At 47.9% G+C, this 17,455-nt stretch overlaps 1 protein-coding gene across 1 annotated transcript in view; it reads left to right on the top strand.

The window, feature by feature from the left end:
* The window catches only part of LOC119437479 (ribonuclease 3-like), a 179,434-nt gene that overhangs the window by 141,453 nt on the left and 20,526 nt on the right, over positions 1-17,455 (top strand). Inside the window, 2 exon segments of the mRNA XM_049660036.1 lie at positions 2,684-2,787; positions 3,997-4,102. Of these exon segments, the coding sequence (XP_049515993.1) occupies positions 2,684-2,787; positions 3,997-4,102 (210 nt within the window).

Here is a 17,455-nt window from a genome sequence, read left to right as displayed (position 1 = left end):
TGTGCTGCAGTACACGTGCTCAGGCATTAGTCTACCGTCTGTCTTCCCATTTTCTGCGTCTGCTCTATCACCATAAAGTGCCGAGTTCATCGTGATGCCGCAATTAAAAGGAAAGTGATCATGTGTGCAGAGACGAATGGAAATCAGGCCGCATCACGGGCATTCGGAGAATCCGAAACTTACGTGCGGGACTGGCGGAAACAGAAGGAGAGGATTTTCGCCAGCAAAGCAACATAGAAGCGTTTCAGTGCACCAAAGCAGGACGTATTCTGCAACGATCAACTTCGGCATTATGATCTCCTCGGCCCTATCTTGAAAGCGATCTTCGACGTGGAGAATCTGTTGCGCGCTGTGTTTTCGCCGGGTCGTGTTGAAGCGAGGCATGCTAGCACGAAGGTCATTTCGCTCGCTGTGCTTCGTCACTCCAGCGTTTCGACAGCGACTTTCCGCGGTCAACGAGTGAGAAGTGTTCATGTTTGCTTCTGCGCGCGTGACACCATGCTTGTTAATTTATTTAGTAGGCAAATGTTTGCAAGTTTATACGGCCGATAAAACTGCTATCCTTACTTCGTATAGCAGTCTACTATTTTGCTATCACAATTGATGCTTCGCCTTTCGGGCGACTTTCGGGCGACTTTCGGGCGACTTTTTTTATTCATCGCAACTTTAGTGCACCAGGAGTAAATCTGTTTTACCAAGTGAGAGGAAGTTGTGTTTCTGTATGAAAGTGTGAGGTGTGCGGTACTGTAAAGGATTTTTTTTTTTTGGTCACAGAAAACGGATGCGCGTTACGATCAAGGGCGTGTTAGAATCGAGTAAATACGGTAAGTGGGAAGTTGTTACATGCCCTCTAAGGAGTGTTCTACCGCAAGAATTTTTCAAATTAGTTTATTAATAGCAGACATAAAAATATTTGGAGTGCCACGAACTCGTGGTTTCAGGAGGCAAGCGCCACTGCCAACATAGACACTGTCTCCACTGCCTCGTCTAGCCTCCGCAAGCAAAATTTCTTCCCTGTGTTCTCCTATACCGGAGCTGGAGGATCGCGTGACAAATATGTCACGAGCTCTGCCTTCTTTTTTTTTCTCTCTCTCTCGCGATTTTGCTGAGTGGCACACTTCTGGTGATGGTCTCGCATGCAAGCTGTTGCAATTGTCTCGTTTCGCGCAGCAGACGATTTTGCATAGGCTGCCTGAGAACACCTGATTAGCGGATAAGTCAGTGCCATAATCATGAGCACTGAGGCAGGCATGAGAGGATGAAAGAGCATGATCGTAGCGCTGGAACACGGTAGAAAATGACATAGTTTTATTCTCTGTGCTCACGACTGCATGATGTGAGAACAAGCAGACGAAACAGAAGTACATTTCTCTTGCTACGGTACGAAGTAAAACAAAAACACGTAAACATTAGGTTTGTGTATTTTATTATTTCTCAAAATTTCATTTGTCTATTGAAGCAACAAATTAAACAAATAACTGATGTTGCCTTGAATGATTCTCAAAGTCACGTGTCACCATGAGTGACGTCGCAGCACGGCATTGTACATTGGCACGCTTGCATGATTGACGTCGACTCTCCGGCTGGGAGTGTGGCGTCCATAAGGATAAGGGCAAACGGCATTTGGGTTGAAATTTAAGCTCTTTCTGCGGGGCGTAGGGATGTAATACGCAGGCACGATGGTTAGCACGCATTGTATGCACTGCGCTTGTCAGCTCAAAGTGGCCAGCCCTGGTGAGGGGCCCTTTAAAGGGGCCCTAAACCACTTTTTATCAAAGTGGAGAAAGGCATTTGAAGTGAAAATAGGCTATTCACGCAAAAAGTACTTCAGTGCGTTCAGCAGAAGCGGAGGTATTGGCAACCAAACACAGCCTCTGCTGTGCTCCTGTTCCATCTTCAATGCCTTGCACTGCAGAGGCTACGGCAGACTGGGGCGTGGCCACAACGAGCCGGCTTCTAAATGTCACCGTGGCGCGCAGTTCAAGTTTTATTTTGAATGTTAACATAGACGCCACGACTTCCGATTTTGGTGCCTACGACATGCTAAACGTAAGCCAAATGCGGTTGTCCTCAGCGAGCCGCAGTGCGCTTAGCCACTGGACTTGTGGCGGTGCCCGCAACAGTTGTGGTATCTACGCTACTGCTAAATAAAATGTTTTGAAGAAGACTAGGGGGAAGAGCCATTTTGTGTTGCAGCGTATGAAAGCCAAAGAAGGCTTCATGATGCATAATAATACAAAAATTTATAAAGGCAGCATTTTTTACATTACTGTGCATTGTAGCAATGTAGTAATGAAAATGTATTTTATGGTGCATAAGCAATTGCAAACTAAGTGTAGATTAGTCTGCTTTGAAGATAATAAAAATGAGAACATTAGTTTTTGTAGAATGAGTATAGTCAGTAATATATGGCAGCAGACACTGAATGAAATCAAGTCAATTCCTGAAAATTACATCCCCAGATATTGAGAATTTTTACTGAGTATTTATGTAATAGCAACACTTATTTAATTCACGTAACAACCATGCCCCTTACTTTGATGCTACTTAATCATTACTGTTGGATACAATTGAATGGTACAATACAATTGATTGGTTTCTCTGTATTAAACTGGTGGTATCATGTCATAAGTTATCTGGCTGCAAAATGAAGTGACTTGTTGCTGTCATTCTAATTTTTCAGAAACTGAATGAGTTTGAACAGCTGACGGGCATTGAGTTCACCCACATACGACTGCTGGCCAAAGCCTTCACTCACCGCAGCATTGGATTCAACAACCTCACCCTGTAAGAAGCACCTCATTTTAGCCATTCTTCCATGCAAGACAGTCTCAATGGCTGCACTGTAGCTCCACCAGTTTATCATTCGTTCTGCCCTCAGTGTGTGTGTAGGGTACCATAAAGCAGTGAGTTACAATAGCGAAGTGATTAAGTGTACAGAGTAAGCATAATGCAAAAAAAACATAGTATGCAAGTAGAGCAGATGCATTTAGCTATAACTAATTTGTCATGAAATTTCAAATAATCATGTTGGGCAAGCTTAAGTCTGTGTCCAAAATAAAAACTTGGCTAGGGAAGGGAGTAAAATTTAATTACTGTTTGTGACAGAAAGGGCTAATAAAATGCTTCTGTGGAATTGCTCTCTTGGCACGCAGTTATGCACATTCAATAATTTTGTGATGTAAACCTGTTTCATTGACTGTTTCACTTCAGACCACTCTACACCTTTTCAATAAGATGGGGAACTCATCACAGTAGCTACCTTACCAGGCACCAACATTGGCCCAAGCACCTGCAGAGACAGCTTTGCAGCTTCTAAACTTGGACCTTGTCCACATAGTCCTTATCCATTCAATCTTGTCACCGTCAAAAAAAAATATGCACATCCTAGACATTATAAAGCATTGTTCAAAAGGATAATGGCACCGGCCTATGCACATTTTGCTAATCTTTGACTAACTGAACACTTGTGTGTCTAAAACCAAATAAAATCCTGTCCTCGATTTTGGCTAGCTTTCATGGATACTGTTCTGGCTACAATCTTTGATTATAGTACTTCAAAATATATAATTATCTGTAAGCTCCACTGTGAAAATTTGCATTCTTCAAATCAAATAATGTACACTGATTTCATCTGTGACACCTAGCAATTAGTGCCAGAGGAGACTGAAGAATGTAAGGGAGCACTCAACGGCAGTCAGCAGCTCTTTCTGATCATTGAATTTCAGACAGGATGGAGCTCTGTCACTAGCGTAGTCATGGTAATGTAAAGCAGTGACCTCCATTACCAGAGGCCTATTTCGAGGAGCAGCTGCTCAGCCTTTCTACAGACAAAAATTGGCGCCATGAGGGTGACAGAGCAAAGCAAAAACAGCTGTGTAATGGCCTTATCATGTTAAGGGTTCATCTGAGACCCACTGCTGCTAGCATCCAAGAGATTGCTCAAAAGCTATATAGTCTTATTTAAAATTTTTCACTGTTTTATACTCTGACCAGGGGCTCAAACCAGAGGCTAGAATTCCTGGGCGACACCGTTTTGCAGCTGGTTGCATCTGAGTATCTCTACAAGTACTTCCCAGAGCACCATGAAGGCCATTTATCTGTGAGTCCATCTGCACTGTGGTTGTCTTATCTCAGCAATGGAGCGTCTTGTCTTACCTTATCAGTGCAGTGTCACATAGTAGTACTGAATATTCATTGTCATTCTCCTAAGGTTGTTTCAAAGGTGTATTAACACGCTGGTGTCGCAAGTTCCACAAAGCACTGATGCTGACACCAAGAAGCAGCACACAGTATAAAGGCTGTTTTTGCCTTTGTGCCATGTGCTTATATTTCTAATTTTTCCTGCTAGAACTTTCAATGCGACTAACTCTGATTTAATTAACCACCTTTCCAGTCATCATTGGGGGGTTGTAGCAGACCGTTACTTCTGTACCATAGTTACTACTGTATCGGTCATCGTCCAACATTGCGGTTGCTAAGTTGCAAAGTTCGACGATCACTTACAACATGTCAGAATGTCCGTCAAAAAGCCGCTATCTCTAGTTAGACTCATCACTTCGCATCTGCCAGCTTTGCAGATGGTAGGTCAGGCCATGTGCATGCGCACTACTACAGCACAGCTTAGCACATTTAAGAGGAAGCTTTAGCTTGGGCCCAACTCGATGCCGCCTATTCAGATACATGTGAAACGCAGAAATGCTTTTCTGAAATAATCCCTGGGTCGATTTAATGAAATTTAATGAATTTGAGAGAAAAAGTCAAATTCAAGTTACTGTTGAAAGTGCAAGTCTGATTTAGGACCTGACCAGAGTGGCAAGATGGGCTTATTGGTTCTTCATGAAGGCTGTATTTCAGCTCTTAGTAAGGACGAGGACAAAGAAGGAGACGTACGGACACACATGCGCTACTCACAACAATGAAGTTTATTGCCTTGACCACGCTGAACAATATAGTGCCATGGAAGTACGTCACCGACCACGTGAGCCACATTGCTCGCGGGGAGCAGGGTGACAAAAAAAACAGGGCGTGTAAACAGCAATGAAAATTTACTTGTACATGCGCAAAAAAGCAAGTTCCTTGTCACTCAACGCTAGGGAAGTCTTACTAATACAAGAGTCACCATGATAGTTTATCTGCTCACTCTCGATTATTACCTGAATTTTTTTAGAAACATCGGTGAAAATCGGCAAGTCTGAAAAAAAAAAATATAGAAGCACAATGTTTACAAATCCATAACTCTGCACCAAAAACAGATATCGCAGTTCTGTAAACTGCATCCATTAGAACATCCATAGCGGACAAATTTGATGTATTAATTTATATCTTACATGAATTCGTCACAATGTTTACAGGGGTTTTGCGAAAGTCTTACTCGCATATTAGTGCTCTATTTAAGAGCCATGTATAATATATCAGTCTTGTCCTTTTAGATGTACTATTAGACGCACATTATGGAATTGTGATATCATTTTTCATTGCTGAGTTATGTAGTTATAAACTTTATAGGTTAGTTTTTTTTTTAATTTCCTTTTTTGCCAATTTTTATTTAAAACGTCGGCCTAAATAAAAAAGTCACAAGGTTTTAACTTTTTCTTTTAAATGCAACAAACCTCATCAAATTTGGTGGAGTAGTTGCTGTGAATAACTGTTTCTCCTTTCCCATGCATTTAGATAGGAGCCCTCGAGCTAAAGCTTCCTCTTAAAGCTAGCAGGTGGTTGAACTAGTAGAAGCAGTGGTGAGAATGGCAGTATAAGGCTAAGATGACTCTTTACTCTGCCATTATCTGTCCAATGAAAACTGATAATTTCTTGTGCTCCTGGCTACAGAGGTGTGGTAAAGAGATACTAAATTGAATTTCAATCTTGGATATGCAGTAGAATCTTGTTAATTTGAACTCCGAAGGAACTGTAAATTTATTCGAATAAAACAGAGTTCGAAATAAGGAAAGCCCTTTTGAATATAGCACCCGTTCAATTGTGCAGTACAGCGTGCAAAGCCAAAACCGTCAATGGGCTTGCGTTGAAAAAATTGTCTCTCTCTTCCATCAGCATGCCATGATTTGTGCCGGAAAAAGCCTAGGCACCGTATAAAGTCAATGTGCGATAAGATTGAGCACCATTTGCTGAGGGTGCGAGGGAAAGCGTGTGAGAGTGAGCCGAGAAGGATGGTGAATTGGTGCACGCCGTCCTCCCACATGCATAATATCGGACGTCACTAGATCAAACGTTTGCGTCTGCTCCTCTACCACAGCTGTGGCTGCGCATGGTTGTCCACGCGGCTGAGCACATACCTGGCCCACACGCCATATTTTGGAGGTAATCTTCGGTAGGTGCAAAGCTGTGGTGAGCCAAGGCAGCTGGTCTCTTCACATGTGCTGTCTTCCAGTTTGCCTGCTATTGGAGGTCGCACAATCTCAAACTCGCACATCCGTTAAAGCGAGAGACAGCTTGAAACGTTCACTCTCCAAGGCCGTCGCTCATCACATTTGTATTGTGACAGCGAGTATACACGGTCATCAAGTGACTGACATCTGTTCATGTTTGCCTGTGCGTGCGTGACGACACCCTCTTCTTAATTTAATGAGTAAGCGAATGTTCACTGCAATTTATATGGCCCATAAAGCTACAAACCTTCATGTAGTTGTCTAATGCTTTGTTATCGCTGTTGATGCTTCGCCTTTAGGGTGAAACTGCAACATTGTTTTACAGCGTAAGCTATTACGGGCTCATTCCAATATTCATTTCTGTCGGCGATGTTGTCTGCCGCCGTCACCGGTGTCTGTCGCTGCTATCGGCAGAACCCGGACACTCTGCGTTGGAGTTGGCTTCTCTACCATTGCGCCACACCAGCGCTTGTTAGCAGCTGCGGAAACATGCCCTATACACGCGTCCTAGTACACGAGGAGTCACACCATGTGAGATGTGCACCATGTAGCGTCGATACGTGCGCACTTTGCATTGCAGTTGCATATTATTGCACCACGTGTCACGCCATGTTGCAGTTGCATAGGTAGCGGTAAAAGGTAGATTGAGAAGTTTTGAGGAAGAAAAAAAAGACTAAGGAGATGTATACAAAAATGCTAGAATGAAAAACATGTACAGTGGAATCTCGATGATACGAATCTCACGGGGTCACGAAAAATATTCGTATTAGCCGAAATTCGTATCATCGAAACACAAATAAAACTAGCTAAATTAGAGGGGAACGCGGCGATCAGATCGCAAAAATCGCGAGAAAAATCAATTTTTGAAAACCAGGCGTTTGGGTATCTGCCAGTAGCGCACCCAGGATCTTTGCCAGGGGGGGGGTTGACAGTTTGCCAATACCATCTAAACAACACTAATTTCGATTTCTTCACGGGAAATTGTAAAAAAAAATGCGCTTTTTGCGAGTGTGCAGACGATTGCGCGTCTTACATCTTATTTTGCAGCACTCAAATGCGTAAGGAAATAAAAGTGGTTAAACAAAAGTGGGGGTTAAGTCGGCCTCAGGGGGGGGGGGAGGTTACAACCCCCGAATCCCCCCCCCCGTCGCTGCGCCACTGGTATCTGCAACGCCTAATCTACGCTGCATCAAAATAATTTGGCTGAAAACGCACTGAAAGTGCCCGAAAAAGTTTAATTCGTCTGTGCGCAGGGCGAGAAAACAGCTTTAAATCTCACAAAATCACCGCAGTTCACGGAGCCATATCTCGTATTTCCCGCCACCGAGCGCCGCCATCTTGGTATCGTTCGAAAGCTCAATGTTTCGCCGTTCCGCTTCTCAATTCGTCCGTCGTCGCCAACTTGTAACAAACGCACAAACACCAAAGGGCAGGTCTGCGATAGGTAGTCACACGGGCCCTCTGATAAAAGCGGGCTTCCGATTGGCTGCCGTGCTGAAAGGCGTCTCTCCATTGGTTGCTGCTGTGACAGGGGCAAGATGGCAACCGCAGTTGTCTGCTTCGTAAACCACGCCGGTGTCTTCACTTTACACACAGAATTCGGATTACTGAGAACTCCCAGGTTAGTGATGGATCGTCGCTCGTTGGCGAATAAACTTTGGACGAAGCACGCCTTCGGAATATGGAAGCGCTCCTACGGCAAGAAAAATACAGCGATTAGCGGGAGAAGCTGAGGAGCACCCGACTGAACGAGCGCAACCTTGCACCGTGGATTACGTGCCGCGCTATCTTGCACCGTGTGACTCCAGCAGCAAAACCCACAATCGCCCTGTGCCATCGGCACCGATAACGCAGCCGACGGAATACATGCCAACGGAAGCTCCCGCGCCTCGTACGGCCGCGCGAATCAGCTGAGATCGTATCTCGGTAGACATAGCTCGCTGCGACTAGGCAAAATTGCGCAAAAAAGAACGCGGCCCGAAGCACGGCAGCCACTCCACCCGATCGATGGCACGTGGAAAAGCAGGAAAAGCACAAAAGCAACAAAAGCGTCACCGCTTCGAACTCTTCGCACCCATTCGCGGCCTCCGCGCTGTCCGGCGTCGCGTCCGCGCCTCCGCACCAAAAGAGAAGGGAGAAAGCGCGTGACTGCGCGCTGTTCTCTTTCGCGGCCGTCGGTGGGGCGGCATTTATTCGTATCAACCAACGTGGGTCGAAAATCGATTCGTAACAACCGTTTTCTAGCACGTTGCAAAGTAATGGGGCTCGGCCGGGACCGCAGAAAAATTTTTATCATCCGGAAAATCGGTATTAGCCGTGATCGTATCATCGAGGTTCCACTGTATAGCATACCTGAATAAATCATGCAGGCTAGGTGACTATTTGTCACTGCTTCCGTTTCATAGGGGTCCTCAATAAATCATCATCAGCAGTAGCAGCATCGTATTGGTGCCATGTGTCACATGATGTGAGATACGTGCAGCGAAGCATCGATACGTGCAAAATTTGCATTGTTGTTGCGTTGTATTCCACGAAGTTCACGACATGTAGCAATTGCATCGTATTGTGCCAAGTGTCAAGGAATGTGACATGTGAGCCACATAGTCTCGATACCTGTGTTTACTTTTCGGTACACGTTATGGCGCCTCCTCGCAATATACGAACCGCTATGAAGAATGTGAATCGTACAGCTGCAACCAGCAACGTCGGGCTCGGCAGACTGCTCTGCAGAGAGTAGCAGCACAACTACATAGGTGCATCTGTGGCAGCAGGTGTTGGGTGTGTTGCCGCACCACAGACTCAAGCACATGTGGGTTGGACCCTCCCATGCTTAACTGTGCGTGGCTTAGCCATGACCAGGGAAAAGGGGATCCTAGGGGCCTGAGTCAATGCCGGGTATTTGGAGCTTTATGGCCCTCAGCGAGGCACACACCTCTTTGTCTCCGTTTCACGTAGTCAGCACCCCCGGACTGATCTACCTGGGGAAATCAGTACAGTGTAGACCGCTTATACGTAAGTCGTGGGAGTTGCAAAAATCCGCGCTATAAGCGTACCATGTTATAACCAAGCATGCTTTTTTCAGCTTCTGCTTATGCCAAACGGGCAACCCACCTTTCAAACACAATTTATTACGTATTTCACCCACACATACATGCAATAGAATCGCACACAGCATAGAAACCAGTTCCCCTAAAAAGTGCGGCATCAGCGGAAGAACGCTGTTATTTTTGTCTGAGACTGGTCTCCATGCACACGCCCATGCTCCCACGCCTGAGGAAAAAAAAAAACAGGAAAAAAAAAAGGAGTGCGCCACCCTGCTTGGACGCTGCTATCTAGTTAACTCTAGACCACGGTGTTTCTAAACCCCATGCTTTAGACGCTGCTATAGTCATGAAACACGCGCCGTCCTTCCTCCAAAGTCTCCACCCTTCTCCTCCTTTTTGTTTCGCTTTTCGCCGCTGTCTCCACGCGCCCACGCTTCTATTCCTGAAAAAAAAAAAAAAATGCTGGGTATGCTGTATGTGCGAGTGAAAGCGCGCTAGGGGCGCTCGCTTTCACAGAGAGCGAACGTACGGCGGATAGCAAACGACGACTCGTCGGGCGGAAGGCCGTGGGGGTTTGGGAGGGAGAAGGGAGGCGACGTTTAGCTGCGGCATTCGATGCTATCTTGCGACTGGGCGCAAGGGGAACTGGCGACTCAATCTCCCACACGAAAGGAGGAAAGCGCGAAGGCAGCGCGGGAGGGTGGGGTCGGCTTTCTCTGCAGCCACTGCATACTTTGTGCGGCTGAGGTCGCGTGCACCGTATCTTGAAAGCTATCTCCACCAGTTCTGACCTTTGTATGCGCTATGCTTTCGCCGCTCAGTTTTCGTTGAAGCGATAGACCGCACGAACCTTCGGTCGCTGTTCCTGCCGCGTTTGCTCACGCTTGCGTTCCTACAGTGCTTGTCTGCGTCGTCGAGGGCGAATATTCATGTTTGCTTGTGTGCGCTGACACCATGCTTGTTAATTCCTAGTAAGCGGATGTGGCGAAGTTTATGCAGGTGATAAAACGACTATCCTTACTTCACTAGTAATTGCTTCACATTTCGGGGGAACTGCGATTTTTTGTTTCGCTTTTCGCCGCTGGTCTCCACGCGCGCGCCCGCACTCCCACTCCTTCGCGTTTGCATGCCCAGCAACCGTGCGACCGTGCTCCGTGCGCCGATTTCATGGTCGCGTGCTTAAAAGAACTGCGCTATAACCGTATTCTGCTTCGCGCGCCTACGCCTAAACGGTCCGCCTATACATTGAGTTTTTGGGAGATATAGGGTCAAAAAAAACCATGCTATAACCGGTCCGCGCTAAATGCAGTTACGTTATAAGTGGTCTGCAACTGTAGTTGCCTTCCTGTCCTCCTCTCTAATCTTATCTTTCTCTCTCACTTTCAGTCTTTGACGGTCGTCTCTTAATTTCCGTACTTACGATTCCCCAGGCAGCAAGGATTAACCTGATGTAGTCTATCCAACCTTGGGTATATAGGTTAGGTATATTAGGCAGCAAGGTTTAACCTGATTAGTCTATCCCTTGGTAGGTTATAGTAGTATACAGCTGGTGTATGCAATTCCTGTGGCTCTCCTAGTATCCCCCTTGTTGGGCTCGTTGGTGGGTCGCTGGCAAAACTTTTTTTTTTTCATCTTTATTCTTCAAGTTACACTGCTGAAAACTAGTAGACATTGTGTGGATCGAGGTGCCTTCCGTGCCTCATCCCCCAGCTCACGCATTGTGTTTAGCTCAATCTCTGGGAACTGCCGCCCCACTGGCAACATCATTGACACGTAGTGCACCGGAGCTGATTTCCAATCAAACGTGCTTCTCCCTCCCGGCATCAAGCCACCGCGCAAGCATTTGTCACCAGGGCACGGCCTGATTGGGCTACCGAGTGGTGGCCCTCAGGCGCTCTCTCCACCTGAGCTGTCTTTCGCTGAGTGCTTCATCGCCGTCAGATTCTCACAGGCCTGCAACGAGTTCGTTACGTGGGACCTTTGCTCCCGCGACTTCTCGTTCCCGCACTTTTTGGACCGCTAGATGGTTAACCCTAGCGCAGCGGGTGCCTGTACTCGATCAGTCTTGCAGTGAGCCTTTGCTCGTATGCGCCTGACTACCGCACTGTGCTCTACCTGTAGATTGTGTTTGTTGTCAATCTCATTCTGGAGCCTTCTCTGCGCCGTGTCGGAGAGTCAACAAACCCTGGCATTGCGCAGCGCCTTTGTGCGTTGCAGTGTGGAGGAGTGTCATGCCCTTTCCTGTTCGTCGCTCGTGGGGTGTGCCTCACGCAAACCCATCTCCACAACGTACATTATTTTACTTCTTATTTGCATGCGAGATCCATTATTGCTTATTTCATTTGGTTCTAATTGTATGCAAGTTTTGCCCAGTTTCGTAGAAAATTTTTGAAAAAATTTGTTCTCAGATTTTACTAAACGGATTCCAATGACATCTGCTTGTTTCAAGGAATCCAGTAAGGCCAACCTTAGTGCGCTGTTTACCCTACAATAAGAGCTGTGAGGCTTCAAAGTTGAGACCCACAAAAACTTCTATGGGTGTGAACATTAAAGCCTCGCAATTGTTCTAGAACAGAATTTAAAGGAAGCCAAAGTAATCCACCAAATAGTGTCTTTCACTTCATGAGAAATTTGGAAGATAGAGAATAAATTCATAAGGATTAAGTACAAAAAAAAAATCTTTAGAGAAAATATTTTACCACCATCCCTTCCCCTGGGTATCTTTGGAAGAATACAGAGCTACATATGAAGGCTGTCCCATGAGTTTTGGCCTAACACAAAACTTTTTCTACGGTAGACATGCCATTCAAAGCTCACTGCACAGACACTCTCGCATGTGACGTTGGGAGCAGACCCCCCATAGCTCAGTAAAAAAGTAAGCTGTCCTATTTAAAGGGACAGTAAAGGCAAATATTAAGTCAAGCTAAAGTGATAAATTAGTGCTCAAGAACTTCTACGGCATCAATATTATCACGAACAGAGCTTTAGTAATCGAGAAATTGAGTAAATGCAGGACACAATTAGAGACTCCCCTGGGACATTCAAGTACTAGCCTGTTCCTCACTATAATTCTGTCACTAGTACTGAACCACTCGTAATAAAAAAATGATTGTACAGTGTAGACTGCTTATAACGTAAGTCGCCAGAGTTGCGAATATCCGCACTATAAGCAGTACCGCACTATAACCAAAGCAACAATTTTCAAGGCCCGCACATATGCAAAACATGTGCACCGAGCCGCCACGCGTATGCGACAGTCGAGGAATGCGGCTAGAACATTTGCATTCATTTACAGTTGAATCTCGTTAATTCGAACCAAATCACGCGGCAGCGCCTCCGACCGGCATTGCTCCGGCACCGCCATAGAGTAAAAGCTTAGGGGAGACCCCTCAATGTCACGCACGACAAACCAAAAAGAAAAAAAAACGCAGCGGACATTTCACCCTCTCTCAAATGGCAAGGTCGCCGATTCTGCGTTGCGCCGGAACATGCGTGTACGTGCCGACGTCTCAGGCACGCTACCGTAGCCACGCGTAGAAAACGGCAGTGATTCCTTCTTTCTCCTTTATGCTTCCTCTACTTTCTAGTCACGTGTTGACATTGCAGATTGCGGCTACAGCGCAGAGGGAAGCAGCGGTGCTGTCCCAGGCCGGCCAATGAAACTACCCACGCCGGCAAACGCCCGCTGCCCTATAACGGCAGAAAACGAAACTTCGAGATCGTTCCACTCTGATCCACAGTGTGCACACTCAGGACTATTCAAAACCTACCAGCGCCTCCGACAACGCTACTACTGGCGAGGAATGTACAACTACGTTCAAAAGTTTGTTCGCTCATGCCCCGACTGCCAGCGCCGGAAATCTTCACCCCAGCTCTCACAGCTGGTCTGCAGCCTCTACCTGCCCTACCTGGCCGTTCGGGCACGTTGGCATCAATTTGTATGGGCCACTTCCCTTGAAGTCGGCTGGTAACGCTTGGCCATTGTGGCAGTAGATCACCTTACACGATACGCCGAAACCGCCGCTCTCCAGCAGCTACAGCGCGCGATGTTGCCTCATTCCTGCTTCGCCGGTTCATCCTGCGGCATGGTCCACCTCAAGAACTGCTCAGCGATCGCGAACGCGTCTTCCTGTCGGAAGTAGTTGAAGCGATTCTCAAGGAGTGCGACGTTGTTCATCATACGACTACGGCGTACCACCCTCAAATGAATGGCCTCACAGAAAGCTTCAACCGTACACTCGGCGACATGCTTTCAATGTACGTCACCTCTGACCGCACGAACTGGGACGCCATTTTTCCCTTCGTGACCTGCATATAATACGCTACGCAGAGCACTACACCTATTCTTACTGTATGGTCGACACCCTTCGCACACCATCGGCACCATTCTACCGTACCGGCCGGATGCATCCGAGTGTGCGCCTATTTCTGCCACGGTCAGGCATGCAGAAGAGTGCCGCGACCTAGCACGGGCCTTTACTTCCAATGATCAAGAGTGCCAGAGGAGCACTCGCGGTGACGCCACTTCCACTGTCACCTTCGATCCGGGAGTGCTCGTGGCTCTCAGTCCCTTTCACTGCCCCTGGCCTCTCATCAAACTGGTCCCGAAATATGAAGGCCCTTATCGTGTTCTCGAACGCGCATCTCCTGTGAACTACGTAATAGAACCAGTTGAGCCATCTTCGGACATGCGCGCCAGGGACGAGACATTGTCCATGTCGACCGTCTAAAGCTTTACTTTGACCCGCTCATTGTGACGAGCTGTTAGGTCGCCGGACGGCTCCCTTATCGCTCCCAGGGGTGATTGTAGCGAAGAAGAGAGACGCTAGTGGGTCGAGCGCTCTCGCTCAGCAATGGCTCTCGTGCTGGGAAGCTGTGACTGCCCTGCCCGTCGACGTTGTGCTACTCCGAGCCCTTCCAAATAAATACCTTTAGAATATATTAGATACATATATCCATGCTTCACTGATAGATATATACAGTCGAACCTCGATAATTCGAACTCGAAGGGGACCGAAAATTTGTTCGAATTAAAAGAAGTTCGAATTAAAAAAAGGACGTTTTTTGAAGTATTCGTGCACCATAGCACGATGCAGGAACGGTGCGAGTCGTGCAATATTGCAGCGCGCAAGCGCATGGCGAGCGCGTGCCACGAAACTGCCCATGCTGGCAAACGCTCGCTTCGCGATAACGGCAGAAAACGAAACTTCAGGGAGCGGGCGGCGCCGGCACGGGCGACGGGTGCGCACGGAGACCATCGAAGGTGAGGGACAAGGTCAGCAGCGAAGAGGATTTGGCCTCGGCAACTCCGCTGCTTCAGTGGCTTTGGTGACTCCCCTCGCCTTCCCTCTCAACTCCCTCGACGCTCCCTCACCTTTGGCTGTCTCCGTGCGCACCTGCCGCCGTGCTGGCGCCAGCTTAGCCCACTTCTGAAGTTTCGTTTTCTGCCGTTATCAGGTAGCGAGCGTTTGCTGGCATGGAAGCGTTCTTCGCCCTCCGTCTATCTGTGTGGCGACTCGGTGTCCCGGCAATTATCGATTCATCGTGCTCGGCCGAGGAAGTGGGCTTCTTGCGAGGAAGACCAGAACCACCGTAAGCAGCAGCAGCCGGTCCCAGGAGCGTCGCCTGGGCTTTGCCAGCATCACGAGCTTCGTGGCCGGGCTCTCTGCTCTCCCATCGTCAGAATGTAGCTGACGAAGCGACCTTCCAGTCCGAGAGCCACGACGATAATGCTGCCCGTTGCTTCTCCTCGCGGATTACACGTCGGTTCGCGTGCCTCGGGCACTCGTGCGGTTGCGAACGCTCCGCGGTCTTCTTCTACTTCGTTCTCGTGTACCATCGGCATCTGAGTCATGACAACCTTGAGGGTGAGGGTGCGCATAATCCCCCAGCGCCTTTGTTCCTGAACACATTCGGAGAAGTGCCCTCAGGCACACACTGTTCACTGCCCCACAGAAAGGAGGGACGCTCGTATACCGGCGGCTTCGTGCTTGACTCAATGTGGCGCATCTTGGTTCCCGGATGTCCCAACCATCGGCGGGTTTGTCTGGAGAACGGCCTTGGCGGCCAGCAGCGGCCGTGAGCAAGCGTCGTAGAAGGCCCTTTTCCAAGATTTCCTGCTCTTAACGTCGTGGTCGGCATCCGGATGACATCTAGTAACCACGTATTCTTTGGAACAAGTCTAGGCATGGTGTTGCCGCTGATCTTTCCCGTGGACGTTTCTCAGCTTCCCGAAGTGCTTCGGCGCAGGCAAGCACAAGATTTTCCAAGTTCGCTGCCCCCGCTGGTCGATCGTAACAATACAGGGTGTTTTAAAGGTTGCCTGCGGCAGATAGCACAATTCTAGTTTATGAGCTGGTCTACTCGAAGAGGCGGACATTACTTGCACAAGAAATTGAAATGCTTAATTGACTAATTAACAAAAATTCACTGATTAAGTTTTAACTAATTACCTTATGGCCCCTATTGCAATCTACAAATTCTAGCCACGGAGTTTACAAGGCGGATACACTTAGAACAAATTCTCAGGATGACACGAGTTTCGAGATAATTCCCAAACTTTGAGGAGAGAGAGAGAGAGAGAGTGTGTTTGTGTGTGTGTGTGTGTGTGTGTGTGTGTGCGTGCGCGCGCTTTACTATACTATACTATACTATTCTCAGTGTCTGGTGTCATGAAGCAGATGGCCAGCGTACATCGTAGTTGTTGACTTTGAAATGAGGTTTATTGACACAGAGTAGATGTAGATCCTTCGGATATACTGACACAGAATCACAGAACGGGCGGCTAAACAGTTACGTCGGGTAGCGCTCTTAGCGTTAACTTCGGCGGCGTCTTTTGCGGAGCGATCACGATGCTGCTACTGCTGGCGGTGTGCATCATCTGCAGAGCATGTTGCACGTCTTCTTCATCACAATCACCCCGGGAGAAAAAGCAGCCATCCTGGCGGCTCAAACAGTAGTGATCACAAGCAGCTCACGGTAAAGCTTAAGGCGATTGACGTGAACAATGTCACGTCCACAACAACGGAGGTCAGAGCGGGATGTCAGTGGTTCAATTAGTTCATTCACCGCAGACTTGCTGAACAATGCGATAAGGTCCATCGAAGAGGGGAAGAAGTTTTGAAGAGAGGCCAGGAGCATGCGCAGGTACTGACAGCCAGACGAGGTCGCCGGGAGAGAAGACAGGTTGCTCACTGTGAGCGTCATGGAGCCTTTTCTGGCGCTGTGCTCAGCGGTGGTGAAGTGGCGCGTTAACTTGCGACACTCCTCGGCATGACGTGCTGCAGTCAAACGGGCACACACTCAGAAGCATCGGGCTGGTAGGTTAGCAGGGTGTCCACGGTGTGGGATGGGTAATGGCCGTAGAGCAGAAGTAGGGAGAAAAGCCAGTGGTATCTGGGTTGCAGTGTTGTAGGCGAACGTAACAAATAGTAGGATAAGGTCCCAATCTGTGTGGTCAGATGCGACGTACATGGCCAGCATGTCACCCAGGGTCCGGTTGAAACGTTCCGTGAGTCCATTTGTCTGGGGGTGGTAGGCGGTGGTTGTCCTATGAATAACATGGCACTGAGCCAGAAGAGCTTCGGCAACCTCAGACAAAAGACGCGCCCTCTGTCGCTGAGAAGTTCACGAGGTGGGCCGTGATGGAGGATGAAACAGCAGAGCAGGAAGGAGGCGACGTCGCGCCAGTGGCGGCAGGTAGTGCCGAAGTTTCAGCATATCGCGTAAGATGGTCGACGGCAACGATGATCCAGCGGTTACCGGTGGGTGTCATAGGAAGCGGACCATAGAGATCAATGCCCACTCGATCAAATGGTCGGGCGGGACAAGGAAGGGGCTGCAAAGCTCCAGCTGAACGGCAAGGCGCAGATTTCTGACGTTGGCAGTCCGTACATGAGCGTACATTGTGTTTACTATGTCATCGAAATTGCTGATGATATTACCCTGCTTATCTTTCAGTGCATACATTTTGCCTTGTCCTATGCCTAGTTTTTTTCTCACTGATTTCATGCTGCGTCCATATTT

The sequence above is a fragment of the Dermacentor silvarum genome, chromosome 1 (genome assembly GCF_013339745.2).
Source record: "Dermacentor silvarum isolate Dsil-2018 chromosome 1, BIME_Dsil_1.4, whole genome shotgun sequence".
Lineage (NCBI taxonomy): Eukaryota > Metazoa > Arthropoda > Arachnida > Ixodida > Ixodidae > Dermacentor > Dermacentor silvarum.
The sequence above is the reverse complement of the archived record's forward strand: the minus strand, read 5'-3'. Positions and strand labels throughout refer to the sequence as shown.